Source organism: Vulpes lagopus, chromosome 8 (assembly GCF_018345385.1).
Source record: "Vulpes lagopus strain Blue_001 chromosome 8, ASM1834538v1, whole genome shotgun sequence".
Classification (NCBI taxonomy): Eukaryota; Metazoa; Chordata; class Mammalia; order Carnivora; family Canidae; genus Vulpes; species Vulpes lagopus.
In genome coordinates, this window is record NC_054831.1 from 107121444 (window position 1) to 107143425 (window position 21982).

Sequence of the window (21982 nt, forward strand, 5' to 3'; positions counted from 1 at the left end):
GTTTTGTATGCTTGTTTACTGTGCTTCAGAGATACCGCACTTTTCTTTTTAAAGATTTTATTTACTTTTTCATGAGAGAGACAGAGAGAGAGGCAGAGACACAGGCAGAGGGAGAAGCAGGCCCCGTGCAGGGAGACCGACATGGGACTCGATTCTGGGTGTCAGGATCACGCCCCAGCCTGGAGGCGGTGCTAAACCGCTGAGTCACCAGGGCTGCTCCCCTCCCCCCCCTTTATAAACAAACTGAAGGTTTGTGGCAACCCTGTGTCAAGCAAGTCTTGGCACATTTTTTCCAATAGCATTAGCTTATTACTTCTTGTCTCCTTTTTGTCACTTTTTGACATTTCAAACTTTTTTATTACTCTGTTAATGGTGATCTGTCATCAGTGATTATAACTCACTGAAAGCTCAGATGTTGGTCAGCAAATTTTAAGCAAAAAAGTATTTCTGTTTAGACTTAATGTTATTGCAAACTTAGTAGACCTACAGTGTAGTGTAAACATAATTTAAATACCCTGGTAAATAAAAAAATTGATTTGACTTGTTTTTTTTTTTTTGTTGTGTCTGGAGCCTAATTCATAAAATCTCCTGGATATGCCTGTACTAGTTTTGATGGCAGCTGTAAATATCCTGGTGGCTAAATTTCTGTCTCTTTTTCCTCCCCTAGTTTCTCAATTTAGAAATCAGAGCTTTCTAGTCTAGTTGCCAGGATAGACAGTTTTATCCTTTGGAGGGGAGAGAGCATTAAGGGGAGTATTTGTGGAAACTGTATCAATTCCTACTGGATGTGTTTGTCTTTTCCCTCCTTGCACCTTCAAATCCCCACTGTATCTTCATTTTCTACAAGCTTCCTTTTTTCATTGTTTCATAGCTGCCACGTGAAGGTTTTTTCTCACTTGCTAGGGACACTAAAGGAAATACTGTCTGTTAGTGACATTTATGACTGTGATAAAGTAGATTGTCAATGTTTTCTTGAGAGTTAAGGGCATTAATGCATTCTGCTTTGACTTTCAGTGTAAATTTTAATGTTTTCAAACTGTTCATACAAACCAAATTTCCAATTTTGAAAATACATTTGTGGGTGTGAATATGTGCCTGTTATAAAACTTTTGTTTAGTTAACTTCAAGGAACAAAGAAGAGTTAGGATATATTTTCAAGGCTTTGTATGTATTAAAATAATCAAACTCACTTTGACTTTCAGTATTTTAGTTTATTATTTCTATTTTTTATCTTTTTTGAGGGGTTAGGGGTGGGTCAGAGGGAGAGAGAGAGAATCTTAATTTCCCAGCTGTGTTCTGTGTCACAACCCTGAGATCATGATGTGAGCTGAAATCAAGAGCTGGATGCTTAGCCAGCTGACCACCCAGGCACTCTTAAGTATCAGTATTTTAAAGAGCAACTTGATTCATATTGAAGATGAATTAAATTTTGTTTGTGTGAAAGATAATCATCCCTTTTGGCTTGGCTTTTCTTCCATCGATCTTTGAAACTTTTTCTATTTTTTTCCCCTCCAGTCTTATTGAGAAATAATTCATGGACATCACTGTACCAGCTTAAGCATATAGCATGATGGTTTGATTTACATATATTATGAAATGATTACCATGATAGATTCAGCTAATATCCATCTTATCATATAGACAAAGTGAAAAGAAAAGTTTTCCTATTTTCTTGGTTAAGTAGGTGTTTTTTATATTTATAGCTATATAAAATAACATGGAATAAAACTTATTAGTAAAAGTCGAGGGTTTCACTTAGGGCTTATTTCATACTAGCATCTCTTAACCTTGGTAATGAAGGTGGTATCGTTTTCCTGAGTTTAATTTTTGTTTCAGTATTGAAGAATGTCGCAGTATAATCATGCAATTTGGTGTTCGGGAGGTCACAGCTGCCCAGGTTGCCAGGGTTTTGGGAATGATGGCTCGCACCCATTCAGGATTGACAGATGGAATTCCATTACAGGTAAATACAGAAATCAGCTGGTTTGCCATGTGAATTAATATCCTGCCCTCTTTATTTTATTTATCAAATTACAGTATGATTGATTGTTCTACCAACTAGAGCTAAGTACTTTAAGTAGTTGGGTTTGTTTAATTCAAATTTTACTTGTACAGAGTATCTCTGCTCCTGGTAGTGGGATCTGGAGTGATGGAAAAGATAAAAGTGATGGAGCACAGGCACACACATGGAATGTAGAAGTCTTGATTGATGTTCTCAAGGAATTGGTAAGTACATGTAAATCATGATCTTATATTTTTGGTGTTAATATAGATCAAAGAAAGCAAATTTTAATAAATAAAATGCTCAGCCGAATGAGAGCAGCAGTTTTGGGGGTCCCGACTTCATTGGCTTCATAGTAATGAAGTTTAGGAGATGATTATGTTTTAGAGATAGTTCAGAATCAAATACCAGTTTTGTTCATTAGGACTTGGTGCAGTGCAGTTCTGAGTGGCACTGTTGAGGGTCCTGGTGTATGGTTATTTTGGAGGAATTTAGTGCAAAGTAATGACTATATAAAGGAGGCCTTCTGAATATTTTTTGGGAAGTACAACAAAAATTTTGCTGTCTTTATGGTGGATAAAATATAATCTATACTTCTCTTACTATTTCCATTTCTAGAATATCCATAAGCTAAATAATTTTCCCCCAGATGTAACTCTCCTAAAATGTTAAAATGCTTAAATAAAAATGTAGGTCTGCAACTTTGAGATTTTATTTTATTTATTTTTTATTTTATTTTATTTTATTTTTTTTTCAACTTTGAGATTTTAAAAGGGAGTGATAAAGTTCAGTCAGTGGGAGAATAGTGGAATCAGGATGTATGTAGTATCTTCAGTCTTCATTTCTAAAATGTCAAGGAAGAAAATCTAACTTTACCTGTAATGGAATATATATATTTATAATATTACATTCCTTATAAGGTGTCAGTACATTATTCCTAATTTTCGTTTTTAGTTTTCTGTGTTTGTAACTTATAGGTAGAATTGGGTTATAGTTGTCTATATGATGTTACTGTTAACATCATGAGGTTTAGAATTTTTCTTGATAGTAGATGGATTTAGAGTATTCAGATTTATTCTGCTTTAGTAATAGGAAAAAATAATACTTGATCATGGTGGGAAATTTGGAAATAAAAAGAGAAATAAAACCAGTTTCATCACTTATGAATACCAGCTACTGTTTATTTTTATCTTGTGGTGGTAATGCAAAAGTAAGAACAGGGCTTTTTCACTCAATAGTTCCATCATTGTACTTTATTGCCTTACTGAAAATAATCGCTTTTTAAGAATTTCAGATAAGAATATTTTGTGCTATCTCAACCTATTTTCTGTTTTCAGAGAGTGGAAAAGGCCATAAAATTGAGTGCCTGCAGTGTGGGTTTGAACAATTGAGTTAGTAACCTCTTTTCTTCTTTCTTCCCTTTTCTTCTCATATATTAGAATTTTCTGTACATTTTTTGTAGGCAGGGAGCAGAAGACAATTTCGTTTTGGGTCAACAGTTTGTTTTCTCCATTGCCTACCAAAGAGGAGAGGAAGAAACCACAGGGGGTTCTTATGGTCTTACCAAACTTACCTGTGGATTTACTAAATTCGTCTCTATGAAAATGCTATTTTACAGTACATTATTGGTTCTGTTTTGTTACAGTTAGTCCTTGAAGCAAATTTTAGGAAGAAGAAAAGATTATTTTCTGAATGTTGTTATCTTAGAGCGAATACACATTGGAAGTTTGTTCTTTGTACCCTTGCTTTGTAAAGCAAGCATTAATGTCTTCATGGTTTACAAGAAGTCACAGAACAAAACTAAACTATCCATGGTGCTTTGAAGAGTTTTAAATACAAACTTTGGACACCCTTTTTCTTTTTTTCTTTTTCTCTTCTTTTTTCTTTTTCTTTTCTGATTTTATTTACTTATTCATGAGAGACACAGAGGCCTCAGAGGCAGGAGAAGCAGGCTCCATGCAAGGAGCCCGATATGGGACTTGATCCCGGGACTCCAGGATCACGCCCTGAGCTGAAGGCAGACGCTCAACTGCTGAGCCACCCAGGCATCCCAGCCTTTTTCTTTTCAAGCATAAAATAAACTTGGTACTTTGTGCCGAGTATCTGGTAAATTAACTTCTATAAACTTGTTGCCTTTGCTTTGTGTTTTCTGAAGTCTCATACTACTTTTTTGAATACCTTTTCATAGAACATTTTTTTAAAATGGAATTTTCAATCATTTTGACTTAAAGAATTTAGACCACTTATCCTGATGCATAAAATTGATATACTTTTTAGGGGAGATTAAGTGTCCAACTTGATTTTGGCTTAGGTCGTGATCTCCGGGTTGTAAGATCAAGCCCTGCATCAGGCTCTGTGCTCAGCATGGAGTTGGCTTGAGACTCTGCCATTGCCCCCACACATGGGTGCATGTGTTCTCTCTTTCTCACAAATAAAATCTTCAAAAAACCTGATATTTGAGATAATTATCTTTACCACTTTGTTTCAAGGTAGTAGAATCTTGGTGTAAAAACAAAGAGGCACTAATTGAAGAGTTTTGCCAAACTGGGGTAGGATTGTTTGTTGGACTAAGTACAGAAGAGAGAATTCCCCTTTACACACTCCAGTGGTCAGAATATATCATGATCTAAAAGGTGGAATGCCTTGCTAGTAGAACCAGTTATTTTATTTTATTTTTTAAGATTTTATGTATTAAAAAAATAAAATAAAATAAAAATAAAAAAAAAGATTTTATGTATTTACTCAGAAAAAAAGAGAAGCAGAAACATAGGTAGATGGAGAAGCAGGCTCCTCAAGGGGAGCTCCATGTGGGACTCAATCCTGGGACCCTAGGACCACACCCTGAGCCAAAAGCAGATGCTCAACCACTGAGCCACCCAGGTGCCCAGGACCAGTTCATTTTGAATATTAAGAATTACTTTTCTAAGTCTCTAGAAATGCCAGGTTATGATTATTTTGAGTTTATAATTAGAACATTTTAATATTAGATTTAATTTGGCTCTTTGGATAAAGCATAGAAATGTGTACACTTTTTGTTAATTAGATTATAAAATGTTTTTCTGTTCTAGAACCCGAGTTTGAATTTCAAGGAAGTAACTTATGAACTGGACCATCCTGGATTTCAAATTCGTGATAGTAAAGGACTTCATAATGTGGTTTATGGCATTCAGAGGGGTTTAGGTATGGAAGTGTTTCCAGTAGACCTCATATATAGACCTTGGAAACATGCAGAAGGCCAGGTAAGTGAATGCTGTTTCACTGTAGAAGGGGAAGCAAATAATGACTTCTTCCTTATAAAATATAGTGCCATCTATCCATTGATTACATTTTTATTTTATTTTTAATTTTTTTAAAAAATATTCCATCTATTTATTCATGAGAGAGACACACACACACAGAGGGGCAGAGATACAGGCAAAGGGAGAAGCAGGCTCCATACGGGGAGCCTGACGTGGGACTCGATCCCGGGACTCCAGGATCAGGCCCTGGGCTGAAGGCGGCGCTAAACTGCTGAGCCACCCAGGCTGCCCTAAATTATTGTTTTAATGTAGAATTTGCTTTGTGCAGTGCAGAGTAGCAGATACTGTCAATAAATATTGAAAAAAAAATATCATCATAGTTTAGTACGGTCAGACTTAACTGAAATATATATAGCAACCATTTTCCCAGCTGTCTCCAAGACCATTTTATCTCATACCTTTCATGTGTTTGAATTGTCTATGGTTTTTTTTTTTTTTTTTTTTTTAAATTATTTATGATAGTCACAGACAGAAAGAGAGAGAGGCAGAGACATAGGCAGAGGGAGAAGCAGGCTCCATGCACCCGGAGCCTGATGTGGGATTCGATCCCGGGTCTCCAGGATCGCGCCCTGGGCCAAAGGCAGGCGCCAAACCGCTGCACCACCCAGGGATCTCTGTTTTGAAAGAGCACATAATTAAGATTTAAAAGATGAATTGTTCTAATAAGATTGAGAGTAGCCTAATAAAAATATTTCCTATTTTTATAGCATTTGCAGCCATTTATGGTGGTAAGGACTTTGTTCTCTTGTTCCAGCTCTCTTTCATTCAGCATTCCCTTATAAATCCAGAGATCTTCTGTTTTGCTGACTATCCCTGTCATACGGTTGCCACTGATATTCTGAAAGCACCACCAGAGGATGACAATCGAGAAATTGCCACATGGTAAAGACTCTCCTCTAGCTTTTCTTGCAAGGGCCACTTCTGCTTGCTTTTTCTTTGCAGTACAAAATTAACAGGGAGCAATTACTTAGTTAAAAGGTTTTTGCCAAAACCATATTTTTAATGAGCCTATTTAAACTTTAAATTTTTATAGAGGGATGTTGATGGATAAACATCCATTTTTAGTTTCTTTATCTTTAGATAGTTATGTTTTTACTCTAAGTTCTGCCAGTGGGTATTCTCTGAAACTGTCACATATTGGAATGAGGTTTTACTTCTGAACCCTTAGTTTAGATCCCTTCTGTGTACAGATTTGCTTGTTTTCTTTCCTTTGTAAGTAGCTCAAGATGGCCAACCCATCAATTCTAATCCTTTCAGCTAAATTACCTAGTTTATTTGAGTTCCAATTCCTAATTTCTGAGGGAGAATCTGACTCTGGGCCAGTACGTTTCTCCTGGAACTCAAGTCCCTCCTCTAGGAATGTGAGGTAAGGATGGTGAAAGTTCTTCCATTACTGTACACACACGCACGCACATATCTGCAGCTCAACTGAGCGGGGGGGTGGGGGTGGGGGACACATGGGCCAGCTTGCTCCTCAAAGGTAACTACTTTGTTTCTTACATTTTTTCTAAGTAGTTTTCTGAGACCCTTTTCCAGCATGGAACAGATCATTGCATTTTGAGGGTTGTGGGTGGGATTTTTAGGGCAGTGTAAAACCCTTTAGGCATTGCCAGATCTACTAAAGTAGAAGATGGTGAACTTTTCTTGTAACGGATTAGTTAATATCTGCCTGGCTTTTCTGGTCAGGTGGTCTTTGTACAAAGCAACTGCTTAAATCTTCATTGTAGCAGAGTATAAACATGGGTGTAGCTCTTTGAATAAAGCATTTACTGATAGGCAGTAGGAGGTAAGATTGGTCCTGTGGATGTAGTTTGCTGATCCCTGTTCCAAAAGATTGCCCCCCCCCCCCCCCATGTAGTAGTTTGTTTTAAAGTGTGTCCTTTTTGCAGGTGCTAGAAGATTGGATATGAAGGCTTAGTTGTTGCTTTTTTTCTCTCTCTGTCAGTCTAATACGTATAGCAGTATTTCTTTTATAAAACTGAAATGTCATAGCGCATTTAACAATTCCTTAACATAGCTGTATATTCAAATTTGTATCAAAAACGTCTTTTTAACAGTTTGTATGATGAAGAATCCAGACAGGATTCACATAGTTTCTTTTATTCTGTAAGTCTTCCTTTTCTCATTGTCTTTTGAAGTATAATTTTTTCTGTTGCTTTGATGAAGTAATAGGATAATTTATCTTTTAGTCTACTCATTGGTAAGGGGTTTATGTTTCCTCATGGCATTTAATTTGATCTCTATCCCCATAGTTTTCATGGACTTAGGGTAGAGTAAGATCTTGAGATTTGATTAAAGTCAACCAAATTCAGCTTCTTGGGGCAAGAATAATGCATAGGGGATGCTGTGGACTTCTGAACTTGCTTGACATCAGGAGGCACTTAAGTTATACCTTTGTATTACCAAAGTAAGTGTTCAGGCTATATTTTTGTGTAGATTTTTTGTGTGTGTATAAATTAGGTCTATGTTTATATTTTGGATTTTTGACTTTCTAAAGTTTGTGATGTTTCTATTTTTTACACTAATCACAAAAATCTTTGATGTTAATTCCTTGGTAAGAAGGATCCATGATTATATTACTGGTCTGTGGTGTCCCCTCCTACTTCATCGCTTACTGTCAACTTGGACTGCCTTTGAAATTAGTTTGAAAGTATACCAGCATATAATTTTAATATGAACACCACCAATTTAAATATTTTTCAAGTTGATAACTCAATTTTGTTTTAATAGCTGGTATCACTCATTTGGAAAAATGGATTTTTGTATACTTAGGTCTTCATTGACGAAGTATCTTACTTCCATTCTTGTTAGGAAGAGCTTGGATTTGATTGAATCTCTGCTGAGGCTTGCAGAGGTGGGGCAATATGAGCAAGTCAAACAGCTCTTCAGCTTCCCTATTAAACACTGTCCAGACATGCTGGTATTGGCCTTACTACAGATCAACACCTCTTGGCACACCTTGCGCCATGAGCTCATCTCCACACTGATGCCAATTTTCCTTGGAAACCATCCCAACTCTGCTATTATTTTGCACTATGCATGGCATGGACAGGTAAGACATGAACATTTCTTTCTTTTAATAATTGACATTCTTTGGAGGATGTTCAACAGAATTGTCAATCTTAAGTTTATGACATTTATGGAAAGTGACTCTTCCATCAAACTTAATCTTTTAGCATCATGGGTGTTAAAATCTAAGACTTCAAAGAAAAATAGGGAGGAGGCAAAAAGCCCCACATTCAGTATCATGAAAGTTCTGTACTACGAGGCATCAGTATTGCTTTTGATAATCGTAAGGAGTTTAATTACTTACCATGAAACGAGAAGGTGCTCCTGTCACTTTTTTAATAGTAAATGGGAGATTACAAATTAATTTAATTGATATTTTTCTTTTATCCAAGCCCAACGTCTAAATTTTATTTTAGTTTCTGCTGAAAATGTCTTTTAAGCTCTGTGCTTTTACTCCCTATTCCTGTAGAATTTACTTAAGCTGTAAATATTTTTTGTTCATTGAAATTTTTTCCCCTAATAGCCTATATTTTTAATAATGCAGAAGCTTAGGAAAAGCAGTTATCAAGCACTTTATCCCTATAAGACAAAAAAAAAAGATTACTTAATAGAGAGCATGCATGGGAGAGGGAGCAGAGGGAGAGAATCTCCTAGCAGACTTCCTGCAAGGTGTGGAACCCACATGGGGCTCCATTGAATCACCCTGAGATCATGACCTGAGCTGAAACCAATAGTTGGACGCTTAACTGACTGAGCCACACAGGTGCTCCTCAAGTGCCTTGTTTTGGCTACTTTTTTCTTTAATCATTTTATTTTCAATAGTTGACATATACAAGCCCTTTATTTTTTTATTTCTTATTTTTTAAAGATTTTATTTATTCATGATAGAAAGAGAGAGAGAGAGACAGAGAGAGACAGAGACACAGGCAGAGGGAGAAGCAGGCCCCATGCAAGGAGCCTGACGTGGGACTCGATCCTGGGTCTCCAGGATCATACCCCAGGCCGAAGGTGGTGCTAAACCGCCGAGCCACCGGGGCTGCCCATACACAAGCCCTTTAAAATATTTGTTAAGATTCTCATTTATAAATGAAAGTGTTAGCTTTGGTTCTGTGCTATTCAGTCAGCCCTCCATTTCTAGAGATTCATATTACATAGTAAACTTACAGGTTACAAAATGTTTAACAAACATTTATTCAAAAGTTTGCAGCCCAGATATTTTAAGGTCTTTCTTGCCATAGCTATGAGGGTACAAAGGGCAGGCCAAAAGGAGCTGCATCTCCTCACTTCTTGTTGAATATTTGTTTCATTTGGATCTTCTGTTGCTCTAGGACAGTTATTGGAAAGGAATTTAGGTGTACAATGATAGCAGTTGCTTTGCCATTGCTTCTATGAGAACTGTTCCCTAAATACCAACTGTTTATTTCTATCATTCAGCTGCAAGCCTTTAGATCAGTCCTTAAAGCCAGACTGTTTTCTGGAAAAAAAGGAAATTGAATGATTACCAAAAAAATGAACATTCTTATTTGTGAAAATAGCTAGATGTAGAATACCACTCTTGGAAATACTGATGGAACACTGCATTTTGAGAACTTATTACCTTAAAATATTTTTTAAAAATTTATAGACCATTAATTTATAATTTAATAATAAGGAATTTATACAAATTTGTTGTACCCATATGTTCACATCACATTCTATTCTGTTTGAAAATGTTTTGAGAGATGTTTTATAGGACATTTATTGAATGACTCTGACCCAAGGTTTAGATACAGGTTTTCATTTGGAAGATGTGGAAGTAACTTTACTACAGAGAATGTCACTGCATCACTGCTTGAGGATTAAACTTAATGTCTTTATTGATGCACTTCAATTTTACATAAATATAACAATTTAAATTAGCTGGGTGTTTCCAGTAGTGCCTATGAAAATGTTAATCAGTACTGATATGTAACCCCCGTTTTCTTTTCTTAGGGACAGTCTCCCTCAATCCGCCAACTTATCATGCATGCAATGGCAGAATGGTACATGCGAGGGGAGCAGTATGACCAGGCCAAATTGTCTCGAATACTTGATGTGGCCCAAGACTTGAAGGTGAGCTTGGAGGGACAGGTTAGCACTTACATATTAACGAGAAGAAAATCACATTATTTTTTAAAGATATATGTTAGCTCGAGCGGGCATGTGGCGGGGGTGGGTGGGGAGTGGCAGAGAAACTCAAGCAGACAAGCTGACTTGCTGAGTATGCAGCCTGACGTGGGGCTTGATTTCATGACCTGAGATCACAGCCTGAGCTGAAATCAAGTTGGATGCTTAAAACTGTGCCACCCAGGTGCCTCCAAAATTTTTCATTTAACATATGCCTTAAGAATAATTCAAATGTAACTAACTTTTAGCTAAATTATGTTAAGATTTACAGTTTGCCTTTTAAGTTCAAATGTATTGGAAGGAGAGTGGTTTTAGAAATGTAAAAAATGGGGCTGCCGTGATGGTTCAGTTGGTCAAGCATCTGCCTTTAGCTCAGGCCATGGTCTTGAGGTCCTGGGATCTGGCCCTGCATTAGGCCCTCTGCTAAATGGGGAGTCTTCTTTTCCCCCTTCCTCGGTCCCCGCTCCCCCCATGCATTCTCTCATTCACTCTTTCTCTCAAATAAATAAGTCTTATTCATTCATTGATTCATTCATTCATTCATGAGAGACATAGGGAGGCAGAGACTTAGGGAGAGAGAAGCAGGCTCCCTGAAGGGAATCTGATGTGGAACTTGATCCTAGGATCCCAGGATTACGCCCTGAGATAAAGCAGATGCTCAACCACTGAGCCACCCAGGTGCCCCTCAAATAAATAAAACCTTTTTTTTTTTTTTAAATAAAACCTTTTAAAAAAAGCGTAAAAATTTTCTGTTCTGAGTACATTTGATTGAATTTTCTTTGTCTTCCACAATCATTGCGAAGCTATTTTAAAGGAAGTGATAATAAAAAAAATAAAATAAAAAAAATAAAATAAGTGATAATTAACTTCATATAATAAATATGTGAGATATAATTTATGGAGAAACTTGATGGGTTTCAGATTCCATTTCTTTTGCAGATTCCATTACCATTAATGGAATCTTTTTTTTTTTTTTTTCCCATTAATGGAATCTTTTGACAAATAGTCTGTCTTTTGATGTCTTTGACCAGTAGGTGCTTAGTACTTATGTTGAGGCTGGGTTTAGGTTAGAATAAGCCTGAGTTTAGATTTTATTTTATTTTTATTTTTATTTTTATTTTTAATTTTTATTTATTTATGATAGTCACACAGAGAGAGAGAGAGAGAGAGGCAGAGAGACAGGCAGAGGGAGAAGCAGGCTCCATGCACCGGGAGCCTGACGTGGGATTCGATCCCGGGTCTCCAGGATCGCGCCCTGGGCCAGAGGCAGGCGCCAAACTGCTGCGCCACCCAGGGATCCCTGAGTTTAGATTTAAAAAAAACGGAGTAAGGATCCTTTTTCATGTATTATGTCTTGCTCTTATTTAGGTTTAGTTTAAGAAGCCCAGGGTAAAGTCATGTGTCTGTCCACCTTTGAGATGTGATCTTATTTTAAGTAAGAACTAATGTCACTGTTGAATTTTACTGAGCTATTTAAATTATGACCAAGAAAATATTAGCAGTATGTTTTATTTAGACTTGTTTGTGAAAATAAAAGCAGGGAACAGAGACTAGGATAGATGATAGATATGGAATTGCTTGATTTATAGTTTGTTTCTTTTAAGATTTATTGATTTGTTTGAGAGAGAGGGCACACATGTGGAGTGGGGAGGGGCAGAAGGAGAGGGACAGGCAGAATTTTATTCCCTGCTGAGCAGGGAGCATGCTGTGGGACTTGATCTCACAACCTCGAGATTGTGACCTGAGCCAAAATCAAACGTCAGATGCTTAGTCCACTGAGACACCTAGACACCTTGACTTAAAGTTTCTAATACTCTTTTGTTTTAGGCCTTGTCAATGCTGCTAAATGGTACTCCATTTGCCTTTGTTATTGACCTTGCTGCACTTGCTTCACGTCGTGAATACCTCAAACTTGACAAGTGGCTCACAGATAAAATTCGAGAGCATGGAGTAAGCAGGATTTGTCCATTTGTTACTGCTTTAAAATTTTGATGCCTAAAATAGCTAAAGAAACACCCCCCCCCCTTTTTTTTGAAACAACCTTTTTAAATGGCAATGAAGATGTTACTTGTGGATTTTAGTCATACTGTCTTTAATAGTCTGTAATCTGAAAGAAATTTATCTTAAATTTAAAAGCAATTAAGGTCAATTTCAAATAAACCCAGAGACTTTCTGTTTTTCAGGAGCCTTTTATCCAAGCATGTATGACTTTTTTAAAGAGACGATGCCCTTCCATTTTGGGTGGACTTGCTCCAGAAAAAGATCAGCCCAAAAGTGCTCAACTTCCCCCAGAAACTCTGGCAACAATGTTGGCCTGTTTACAAGCTTGTGCAGGGTAAGAAGAGCATGCTTGAATACGCCTATTTAATGTTGGAATTGGATTATATGAATAACTTGTTTGGGGGGGAAAGAGGGATTGAATGATTAAAAGTGACAGCAGCTTTGATAATCCAATAGTTTTTAAGTCTAAAGTAATATACTAAAAATACATATTAGATCTATTTGAATTTTTTTTCGTATACTATACGAGGTCCAGATTCATTGTTTTTCATATGGATGTTTATTTGTCCCAATACCATTTGTTGAAAAGATTGGTCTTTCTCTTTTGACTTGTCTTCTGAAAAATAAGTTGCGCAAAATGTTTTATCTGGATTCTTAGTTCTGTTCTCCTGACCTATAACATGTCGATCCGTATGCCAATACCACATCATCTTGATACTGCAGCATTTCAGTGAGCTTTGAAATTGGGAAATGTGACTCCTCCAACTTTGTTCTTTTTCAAGATTTTTTTGGCTATTGTGAGTCCCTTATATTCCCATATGAATTTTAGTATCAGCTTGTTAATTTTTGTTATTTTGTGAGGAAACCCACTGGAATTATATTGAATCTTTACATTATTTTGGGGAATATTTCCATCTTAAAATACTAAGTTTTCTAATTCATGAATTCTTTTTAGATCTTTAATTTCTTTCAGTGATGTTTCATCATTTTCATGTACAAGTCTTCTTTTGTTGCATTTATGAAGTGTTTTGTAAAAGTCATGTCATGTTCGAGTAGAATTTTATTTTTTCCTTTCCTATCTTTTTTTCCTATCTTTAACAAACATTAAGTTTGTTGTTAGCTATGTGGGTTTCTGTAGATACCCTTCAGGTTAATGTTTCCTTACCTTTAATTCTAGTTAGTTGAATGTTTTATCATGAAAGTATTTTGTCACATGCTTTTATGTCTGCATCTCTTGAGATGATCATGTGGTTTTTGTTTTTTACTTTATTGATGTATCTTATATTCACTTGGTCTTTGTGTGTACTTTTTATATGCCACTGAATTCAGTTTGCTAGTATTCAGTTGGAGCATTTTTGCGTCTGCATTCCTAAGAGATGTTGTTTCATAGTTTTCTTATGTTGTTTTTGTATGATTTCGATTATCAGGATAATAAAAACCTCATACAATGAGTTGATAAGTATTCTTTCTCTTCCCTCTTTTAATTTTTTGAGAAAGATTGGTGTCGATTCTTTAAATGTTCTATAGAATTAAGCAGTGAAACCATCTGGTCCTGGGCTTTATCTTCTGGGTAGTTTTAAATTACAGATTCAATATCTTGTTATAGATCTATGCAGATTTTCTTTTCTTTTTTAAGATTCTTATTTTTAAGTGATCTGTATAACCAATGTAGTGCTCGAATTTACAACCCTGAGATCAGGAGTCACATTCTGTACTGACTGAGCCAACCAGGTGCCCCCATCCAGATTTTCTTTTTCTTTTCTTTTTTTCCTTTTGAATCAGTTTAGGTAGTTTGTGTCTTTTCTAGGAGTTTTCATTTTATTCCTTTATACTATATCCTTGTAATCATTCTCATTTCTCTAAGTTTGGTAGTAATATCCTCTCAGTTCCTGGTTTTAGTTATTTGACCCCTTTCTTGTCTTTGTGGCTTAAATGGATGTCAATCTTGTTTACCTTTTCAAAGAGACAGCTTTTGGTTTGTTTTTCTTTCTTGTTTTTCTATTCTCCATTTATTTCAATTCTCAACTTTATTATTTTCTTTCCTTCCTATTTTGGGTTTAGTTTGAACTTTTTTTTTTTTTAAAAGATTTTTCATGTATTCATTCATGATAGACACGGGGGGTGGGGTGGGCAGAGAAACAGGCAGAGTGGACTCCATGCAGGGAGCTGACGTGGGACTGGATCCCAGAACCCCAGGATCATGCCCTGGGTCAAAGGCAGGCGCTAAACCACTGAGCCACCCAGGGATCCCCTAGTTTGAACTTTTTAAAGCTAAGATGGAAAGTTTGGCTTTTTATTTGAGATTGTTCTTAACTGGGGCATGTATGGCTTTGAATTTCCCTTATGAAATGCTTTAAGTTTGGTATTACATATTTTTTGTTTTCATCTGAAAGTATTTTGTATTTCCTTTAACCCCACAAGAATATGTTGTATTTAATTTCCCCATATTTGGGGACTACCTGATTTTTGTTTTGTTACTGATTTTTAATTTTATTCAATTGGGAGTGGAGAATATGCTTTATATGATTTTAGTCTCTTGAAATTTATGGAGACTTATTGTATGGCCTAATCGTGGTCTATCCTGGAGGATTTCCCATGTGCCCTTGAAAAGGATGTGTAGTCTGCTGTTGGGTAGAGTGTCCTGTATATGTTTGTTAGGATTAGTTAGTTTTATACTGTTGTTGAAGTCTTCTATTCCTTGTTTAACTGCTCTGTGGTTCTATCTGTTATTTTTTAAAAGTTGAGATATACTTGACATTGTGTTAGTTTGTGTATGTGTTGATTTGATACATTTATATATTGCAATATACAATTATTACAATAATGTTAGCTAACACCTCTGTCACATCATGTAACTATCATTTCTTTTTTGTGGTAGGTACAATTCTTGTCTCTTAGCAACTTTGACTTGTATAATACAGTATTGCTGACTATCAATTATTGAAAGTAGGGTATAGAAGCCTCCAACTATTTTTGAGTTGTCTATTTCTCCCTTCAGTTTTCCCTTCATGTGTTTGGGGGCTCTGTTTTTAAAGGTATGTATGCTTATGATTATTACATGTCTTCCTGTAAGAAGGATTGGCTTTTTGTTAGTATTAAATGCTTTTCTTAGTTCCTGTTAATTTCTTTCTTAATGGCTATATTTTGTTTGGTATTAGTGGAGCCATTGTAGTTCTCTTTTTGTAAATGTTTGCATGGTATCTTCTTTCATCTTTTACCTTCAAGTTACAGGACAACATATAGTTGGATAATTTTTTTTAAAATCCATTTTGACCATTTCTTTTAACTGGAGTATTTAATCTATTAATATTTAATGTGATTACTGATAAGTTAATTTATTCATGTCACTATTTTTCTATATATTTTATGTCTGTTTTTTTTCTTTCATTCCTCTGTTACTGCCTCCTTTACTGTTAAGTAGATATCTTGTAGTGTGTCATCTTAAGTCTCTTATTTCCTTGAATATATGCTTTTGAGGTTTTTAAAAAAATTAAAAAAAATTTTTTTTTACTTAGTAGTTACCTGGCATTAAAATTAACATTTTAACATAAAACAACCTAGTTCTGATTAATACCAACTGAATTTCAGTAGAATGCAAAAATTTACTCATAGGTTCCCTTTCTCCTTCATTGGGCTGCTGTTAGATTACACCTCTGTATGTTGTGTGTCTATCAAAAAATGTATAATTATCTTGTACAGTAAATGTCCTTTAAATTAAGTAGGAGCTAGGTCTGTGGCAAGCTGTGGACACTGGTCTCTGTTCTGCAAGATGGGTTTGTTAAAGTTGTCAAGAATAAGGCTTATCTCAAGAGATACCAAGTGAAATTTAGAAGACAAGAGGGTAAAACTGATTATTATGCTTAAAAAGTCTTGGTAATTAGGATAAAAGTAAGAACAGCACATCCAAATATAGGATGATAGTTCACATAACAGAGATATCATTTGTCAGATTGTTTATGCTGGTATAGGAGGAGATACGATACTTTTTGCAGCTTATACTTACGAATCCCAAAGTATAGTGTGAAGTTTAACTTGACAAATTATGCTGCAGCATATTCTACTGGTTGGCTGCTGCTGGCCTACAGACTTATTAGTAGGTTTGGATTGGACAACATCTATGAAGGCCAAGTGGAGATGACTGAAGATGAATACAATGTGGAAAGCATTGATGGTCAGCCTGGTACCTTCACCTGCTATTTGGTTGCAGGGTTGGCCAGAACTACTACTGGAAATGACGTTTTTGGGATCCTCATGGGAGCTGCAGATAGAGGCTTTCTTGTCTGTCCCTCATAGTACCAAACAGTTCCCTAGTTATAGAAAGCAGGGAATTCAATGCTAAGTACATCAGAAGCACATTATGGGTCAGAATGTTGCAGGTTATATGTATTATCTAATGGAAGAAGAGGAAGATGCTTACATGAAACAGTTCTCCGCTCTCATGGCTGGGTCAGCCGATGGAGCATGTGACTCTTGATCTTGGTGTTGTGAGTTCAAGCCCCATGTTAGATGTGGAGATTACTTAAAAATAAAATCTTTAAAAAACCCAAACCATTCTCTCAGTACATAAAGAACAAAGTAACTCTAAACATGGTGGAGGGGATGTATAAGAAAGCTCACGGTGCTATATGAGAGAATTGAATCTATGAGAGGAAGCTTAAGAAAGAAGTTAAAAAGAAGAGATGGAACTGTCCCAAAATGTGTCTCACTCTGAAGAAAGATGAGGTAGCCTAGAAGAACACAAGCTTTTGTAGATTTTAGGAAGTGGCCACTGAGAACTAATAAACTATAATTTCTATGAAGATTTTTTGGCTAAAGACTGTAATAAACTTACTCACCAAGCCAAAAAAGAAAGAACAAGTAGGAGATTTAAAAAAAAAAAGATTATAAACAAAAAAAACCACACTTCTGTACTATGTTTTTATATTAATCTATATTACTTTACTGATGCTCTTATTTTTTTCATATTGATTCAGGGTACTGTGCCGTGTCCTTCATTTCAGTTATGGATCCCCTTTATTATCTTGTTAGGGTGGGTCTTTTTTAAGAATGAATTTCCTCAGCTTTGGTTTATCTAGGAATGTCTTGGTTTCTTCTTTGTTTTTGGAGGTCAGTTTTGTAAACCAGGATTCCAGATTGACTCTGCTTTTCCTTCAGCTTTTTGACTATGCAATTCCACTGCTTTCCGGAGTCCATAGTTTCTGATAAGACATCAGCTGTTAAATTTTTTTAAGTCTCCTTTGTGTGCACTAAGTTTCCTCCTTGCTGTTAAGCTACTCTCACCGTCTTTTTTTAATTCAGCAGTTTGATTATATGGTTTCCAGGTTTGGACTTGTGTTTATATTACTTGGAGTTGTGGAGCTTCTTGGGTGTGTAGTTTAATGGTTTTCATCAAATTCAGGAAGTTTTCAGTTGTTATTTCAATAGATTTGAAGTTACTTCAACAAATATTTTCTTCTCCCTTTCCATCTCATCTCTTCTGGGACTCCCATTATATATATGTTGGTACATTTGGTAGTGTTCCACCTGTCTCTATGTCCTTTTCTCTCCCCCCCTTCTTTTTACTTTCATTTTTTAGGCTAGATAATTTTAGTTATCTTCAAGTTCGTAGATTCTCTTTTGGCTTGCATGAATCTGTCCTTGGGAACTTGTAATGAAGTTTTCAGTTACTATATTTTCAATTTTATTCATTTTTTCTATAGTTTTCAACTTTAAAGGAAATAATTCTTTTTTTTTTTTAAGATTTTATTTATTTATTCATGAGAGACACACACACACACACAGAGGCAGAGACACAGGCAGAGGGAGAAGCAGGCTGCCTGTGGGAGCCTGATGCAGGACTCAATCCCAGGACTCCAGGGTCATGCCCTGGGCCGAAGGCAGGCACCAAACTGCTGAGCCACCCAGGGATCCCCAAAGGAAATAATTCTTAAGGTTTATTTATTTAAGCCATTTCTACATGTGAGACTCAAACTCAGGACCCTGAGATGAGGAGTCTTCCAACAGAGCCAGCCAAATGCCTTAGGAAATAATTTCTATTGACATACTCTACTTTGAGGAACTTTTTTTTTTTTTAAGATTTATTTACTTCAGGGAGAGTGAGAAAGCATGCTCATTTGGAGTGAGTGGCAAAGGGATAGGGGGAGAGAGAGAGAAAATCCCAAGCCTTGAGATCACCATCCCAGCCAAAACCAAGAGTCACATGCCCAACTGGCTGAGTCATCCATCTCTGTGCACCCCTCCCCCACCTATAAGTTTTTTTTTTTTTTTTTTTTTTTTTAAAGCAATCTCTACGCCCAATTTGGGGCTGAAATTCCAAACCCTGAGATCAAGAGTTCTGTGCTCTACCAACTGAGCCATCTGGTCATCCTTTGAGGGGCATCTTTTAAATTTTTTCTTGTAGTTCTTTTAACCTATTTTTCTTTAGTTCTTGGAACATATTTAAAATAGCTGATTTAAAGTCTTTGTCTACTAAGTCCAACATGTCTTTTTTTCAGGACAGTTTTTGTTGATAGCATTTTATTGCAGTGCACAGGCTGTGCTTTGTTGTGTTTTTTGCATATATTGTAATTTGTGGTTGAAAACTGGTAATTTTAAATAATGTGGCAGTTCTTGAAATCAGGTTCTCCCCCTTCACCTGGATTTTTTTGTTTTGTTACTTTTTTTCTTTTGTTTAGCGACTTTTCTGAATTATTGTTGTGGTGTCCATATTCTTTTTTGGTCATGTTTGGGCCCTGATGTCTATGTTTGGGTAACCTTGTGGTAAGTTAAGACTGGGTGATTTTCTTAAATGTCAGAATCAGTAAGTTACTCTTCACCTTATGGTTTTGTGTGCATATTGGGGCACATCTTAACACTAAGCCAATCACTTAACAATTCCTTGTTAGCCTTTACTTCATTCATAGAGCATGAAGGTCAATTTGAGGTGAGAGCTTGTTCCTTTTCAGGTCTTTTGTGGGGCTATCACAGGTATTGGCAATGTTCTACACATATCTGAGGACTTCTTGATTCTCTGGGAAAATGAGAGTTTTTCCAAGTTTTCCTTTTAAACTTTTTGGTTAACCTGTTGTTTGCTCAAACTGTTATCTTCCACCCCAGGCAGCCAGAAAATTAAAAGACAGTCACCAACAAATACCTCAGGAGGAGAAGGCTGTTTGCACTTGACCAGCTCTTAGGTCAGATAAAGATAAGGGTGCCATTGTAGTCCAAAGGGAATCCTTTTGTGAAATGACAGAATGAGGCTTTGAATATGCCTCAGACCAGTCCTGAACCCTGTCCTGTGACTGTCCTGCCACTGGTTTTCTCTGTGATTGTGGGCTATTAGTTTTCAAGGCTGCTGTGCAGCTGGAGAAGGGGGCATGGGAATAAAGCAAATTGAGATGCCAGAAAGCTTTCTTTTATTACTAAGATCTAGTCTTCCTGAAATAAAAATTTCTGGATTGTTGTAAGCCTTTAGTCTCCAGAGTTCTGATAAAGTTGATTCTGATAGCTTTTGCCACTTTTCTAGTTGCTTTTTATGGAGGAAAGAATATTGGAGGTTTTTTTGTTTGTTTGTTTGTTTGTTTTACTCCACCATTTTTCCTTATGTACTCTGTATTATTTTTTGTAAGTTCCGAACCATATTAAACACCTGTGAGTCTGCTGTGCAGCTTAAACTATAACATTTTTTGGAGCTCACTTTGTCGTCCTCTCCATTCCTGTTTTCTAAACCTCTCCCATGTAGATCTTGAATTTTATTTTGCTTTTCTGTGCTTTTAAGAAAATTTACGCATATATATCCCTAACACAGTGTTCTCAGCCAAGGAGTATGTTGCTCCCTCAAAGTCATTTGATATTGTTATTGTTATAATCAGAGAGACATGTCCTTTTGGCATCTAGCAGATAAAATACAGGGTTGCTGCTAAACATTTTACAATGCACAGTAGAGCCTCCCACACCTGGATATTTCTTTGTTGTCAAGTCCAGAGTGCTAATAGTGGAACCATTGAGAAACACTGCTCTATAATTCTTAATGTTCTAAAATATAAAGTTTTAGAATTTTGCCTTTCACATTTATATATTATAATCCACCTGGAATTAAATATGGGAAAATTTAAGAGCATATTGAAATTGGAAAAATTATTTTTTTATCTTTGAAGGTAGTTTACCTAACTCTAGGTTTCAGTTTCTTTTGTTGATGTATTAGAAGAATCTATCTTCTTGAGGAATTTAATGAAATAATGCATGTAACATGCCAAAGAAGGAAAGTTCTTCCAGTTAATATGTATAGAAGTAATTATGATGGAGTTAATAAATTTCAGTGGATGATAAAAGTTGTGAAAGAATGAGGATCAGGACAAGCACCTGATTTTGGAGGGTCTCCCCACAAATTACTTAATAATGTTATTATTAAGAGGAACGTTGTAACAGTTCAGTGGAGAAACCTGACAATTTAGTGGTCAAAGTGATCACCAGCTCTCTGTCTTGTGCCTCCTAATAAAACACACTAAAGGGGTACCTGGCTGGCTTAGAAGAGCATGTGACTCTTGTTCTTGGGGTGTAGTGAGTTTAAGCCCCATGCTGGGTGTAGAGGTTACTTAAAACAATGCACTGAGAAGAATATGATATAACTTATGTGGTAGTCCTGCCATAAATGCATCTAAAATCTAAGGTATCAGACAAACTCAAGCCAAGGGATATTGTATACAATATCTATTTAAAAAAAAATCAAGTTCAAGAAAGACAAATAATAGCTGATGAATTTCTCCATTTAAAGAAACTAAAGAGGTGACAACTCAATGTAGTAGATTGGATCCTGATCCAGGGGAAAAATATCAATGAAGTACATTGTGGGAATAATTGATGTAATTTGAATATGGCCTGTTTTATCGGTTATAAACTTCCTGGTGTTTATTGTTCTACGTGGTTATATAAGAAAATGTCCTTGTTCTTAGGAAAAACATAGTGAAGTATTTAGGGGCAAAAGATAATGTCATCACAAACTTTTTGGAGGAGAGTGTAGAAAGAATGGCTAAACAAATTGGACAAAATGTATCTAATTAGTGAGTAAAGCATTTATGAGAGTTCCTAATGATCTTCTAGCCTCCTATTAGTTTGAAACTGTCTAAGAAAGTTCTTTCACAAAGTTGAAAGTTTTTTCAAATAGTAAAAAATACTTTAACCATAGTTGATGAATTTAAGATACCCAGTATATTAAATATTTTAACACCTGAAATGATTCCTATCATTAGTGACATCTTGATAGTTAAAATTAGCTAATCATTTCCTTTTTGTGTAATACGTAAAATAATGTGTCTTAAAATTGTAGGCATTTTGTTTTCAGTGCAGCATAATGATTATTATTTACTACTAGAAGCCATTAACTCATGGCATAGGTATTTTTGCAATGGTTTCTTTTTTTTTTTTTTAAATATTTTTTATTTATTTGTTCATGAGAGACACACAGAGAGAGGCAGAGACATAGGCAGAGGGAGAAGCAGGCTCCCTGTGGGGAGCCTGATGCAGGACTCGATCCCAGGACCCCAGGATT

At 36.0% G+C, this 21982-nt stretch overlaps 1 protein-coding gene and 1 pseudogene across 1 annotated transcript in view; both read left to right on the top strand.

Moving 5' to 3' along the window:
• The window catches only part of CNOT1 (CCR4-NOT transcription complex subunit 1), a 66406-nt gene that overhangs the window by 4639 nt on the left and 39785 nt on the right, over positions 1-21982 (top strand). The window contains exons 8-15 of the mRNA XM_041767505.1: positions 1837-1963; positions 2116-2226; positions 5071-5241; positions 6056-6183; positions 8113-8353; positions 10282-10401; positions 12283-12405; positions 12639-12790. Of these exons, the coding sequence (XP_041623439.1) occupies positions 1837-1963; positions 2116-2226; positions 5071-5241; positions 6056-6183; positions 8113-8353; positions 10282-10401; positions 12283-12405; positions 12639-12790 (1173 nt within the window). The remainder of the gene's footprint in view (positions 1-1836; positions 1964-2115; positions 2227-5070; positions 5242-6055; positions 6184-8112; positions 8354-10281; positions 10402-12282; positions 12406-12638; positions 12791-21982) is intronic.
• On the top strand, positions 13137-18195 carry LOC121496977 (annotated as a pseudogene).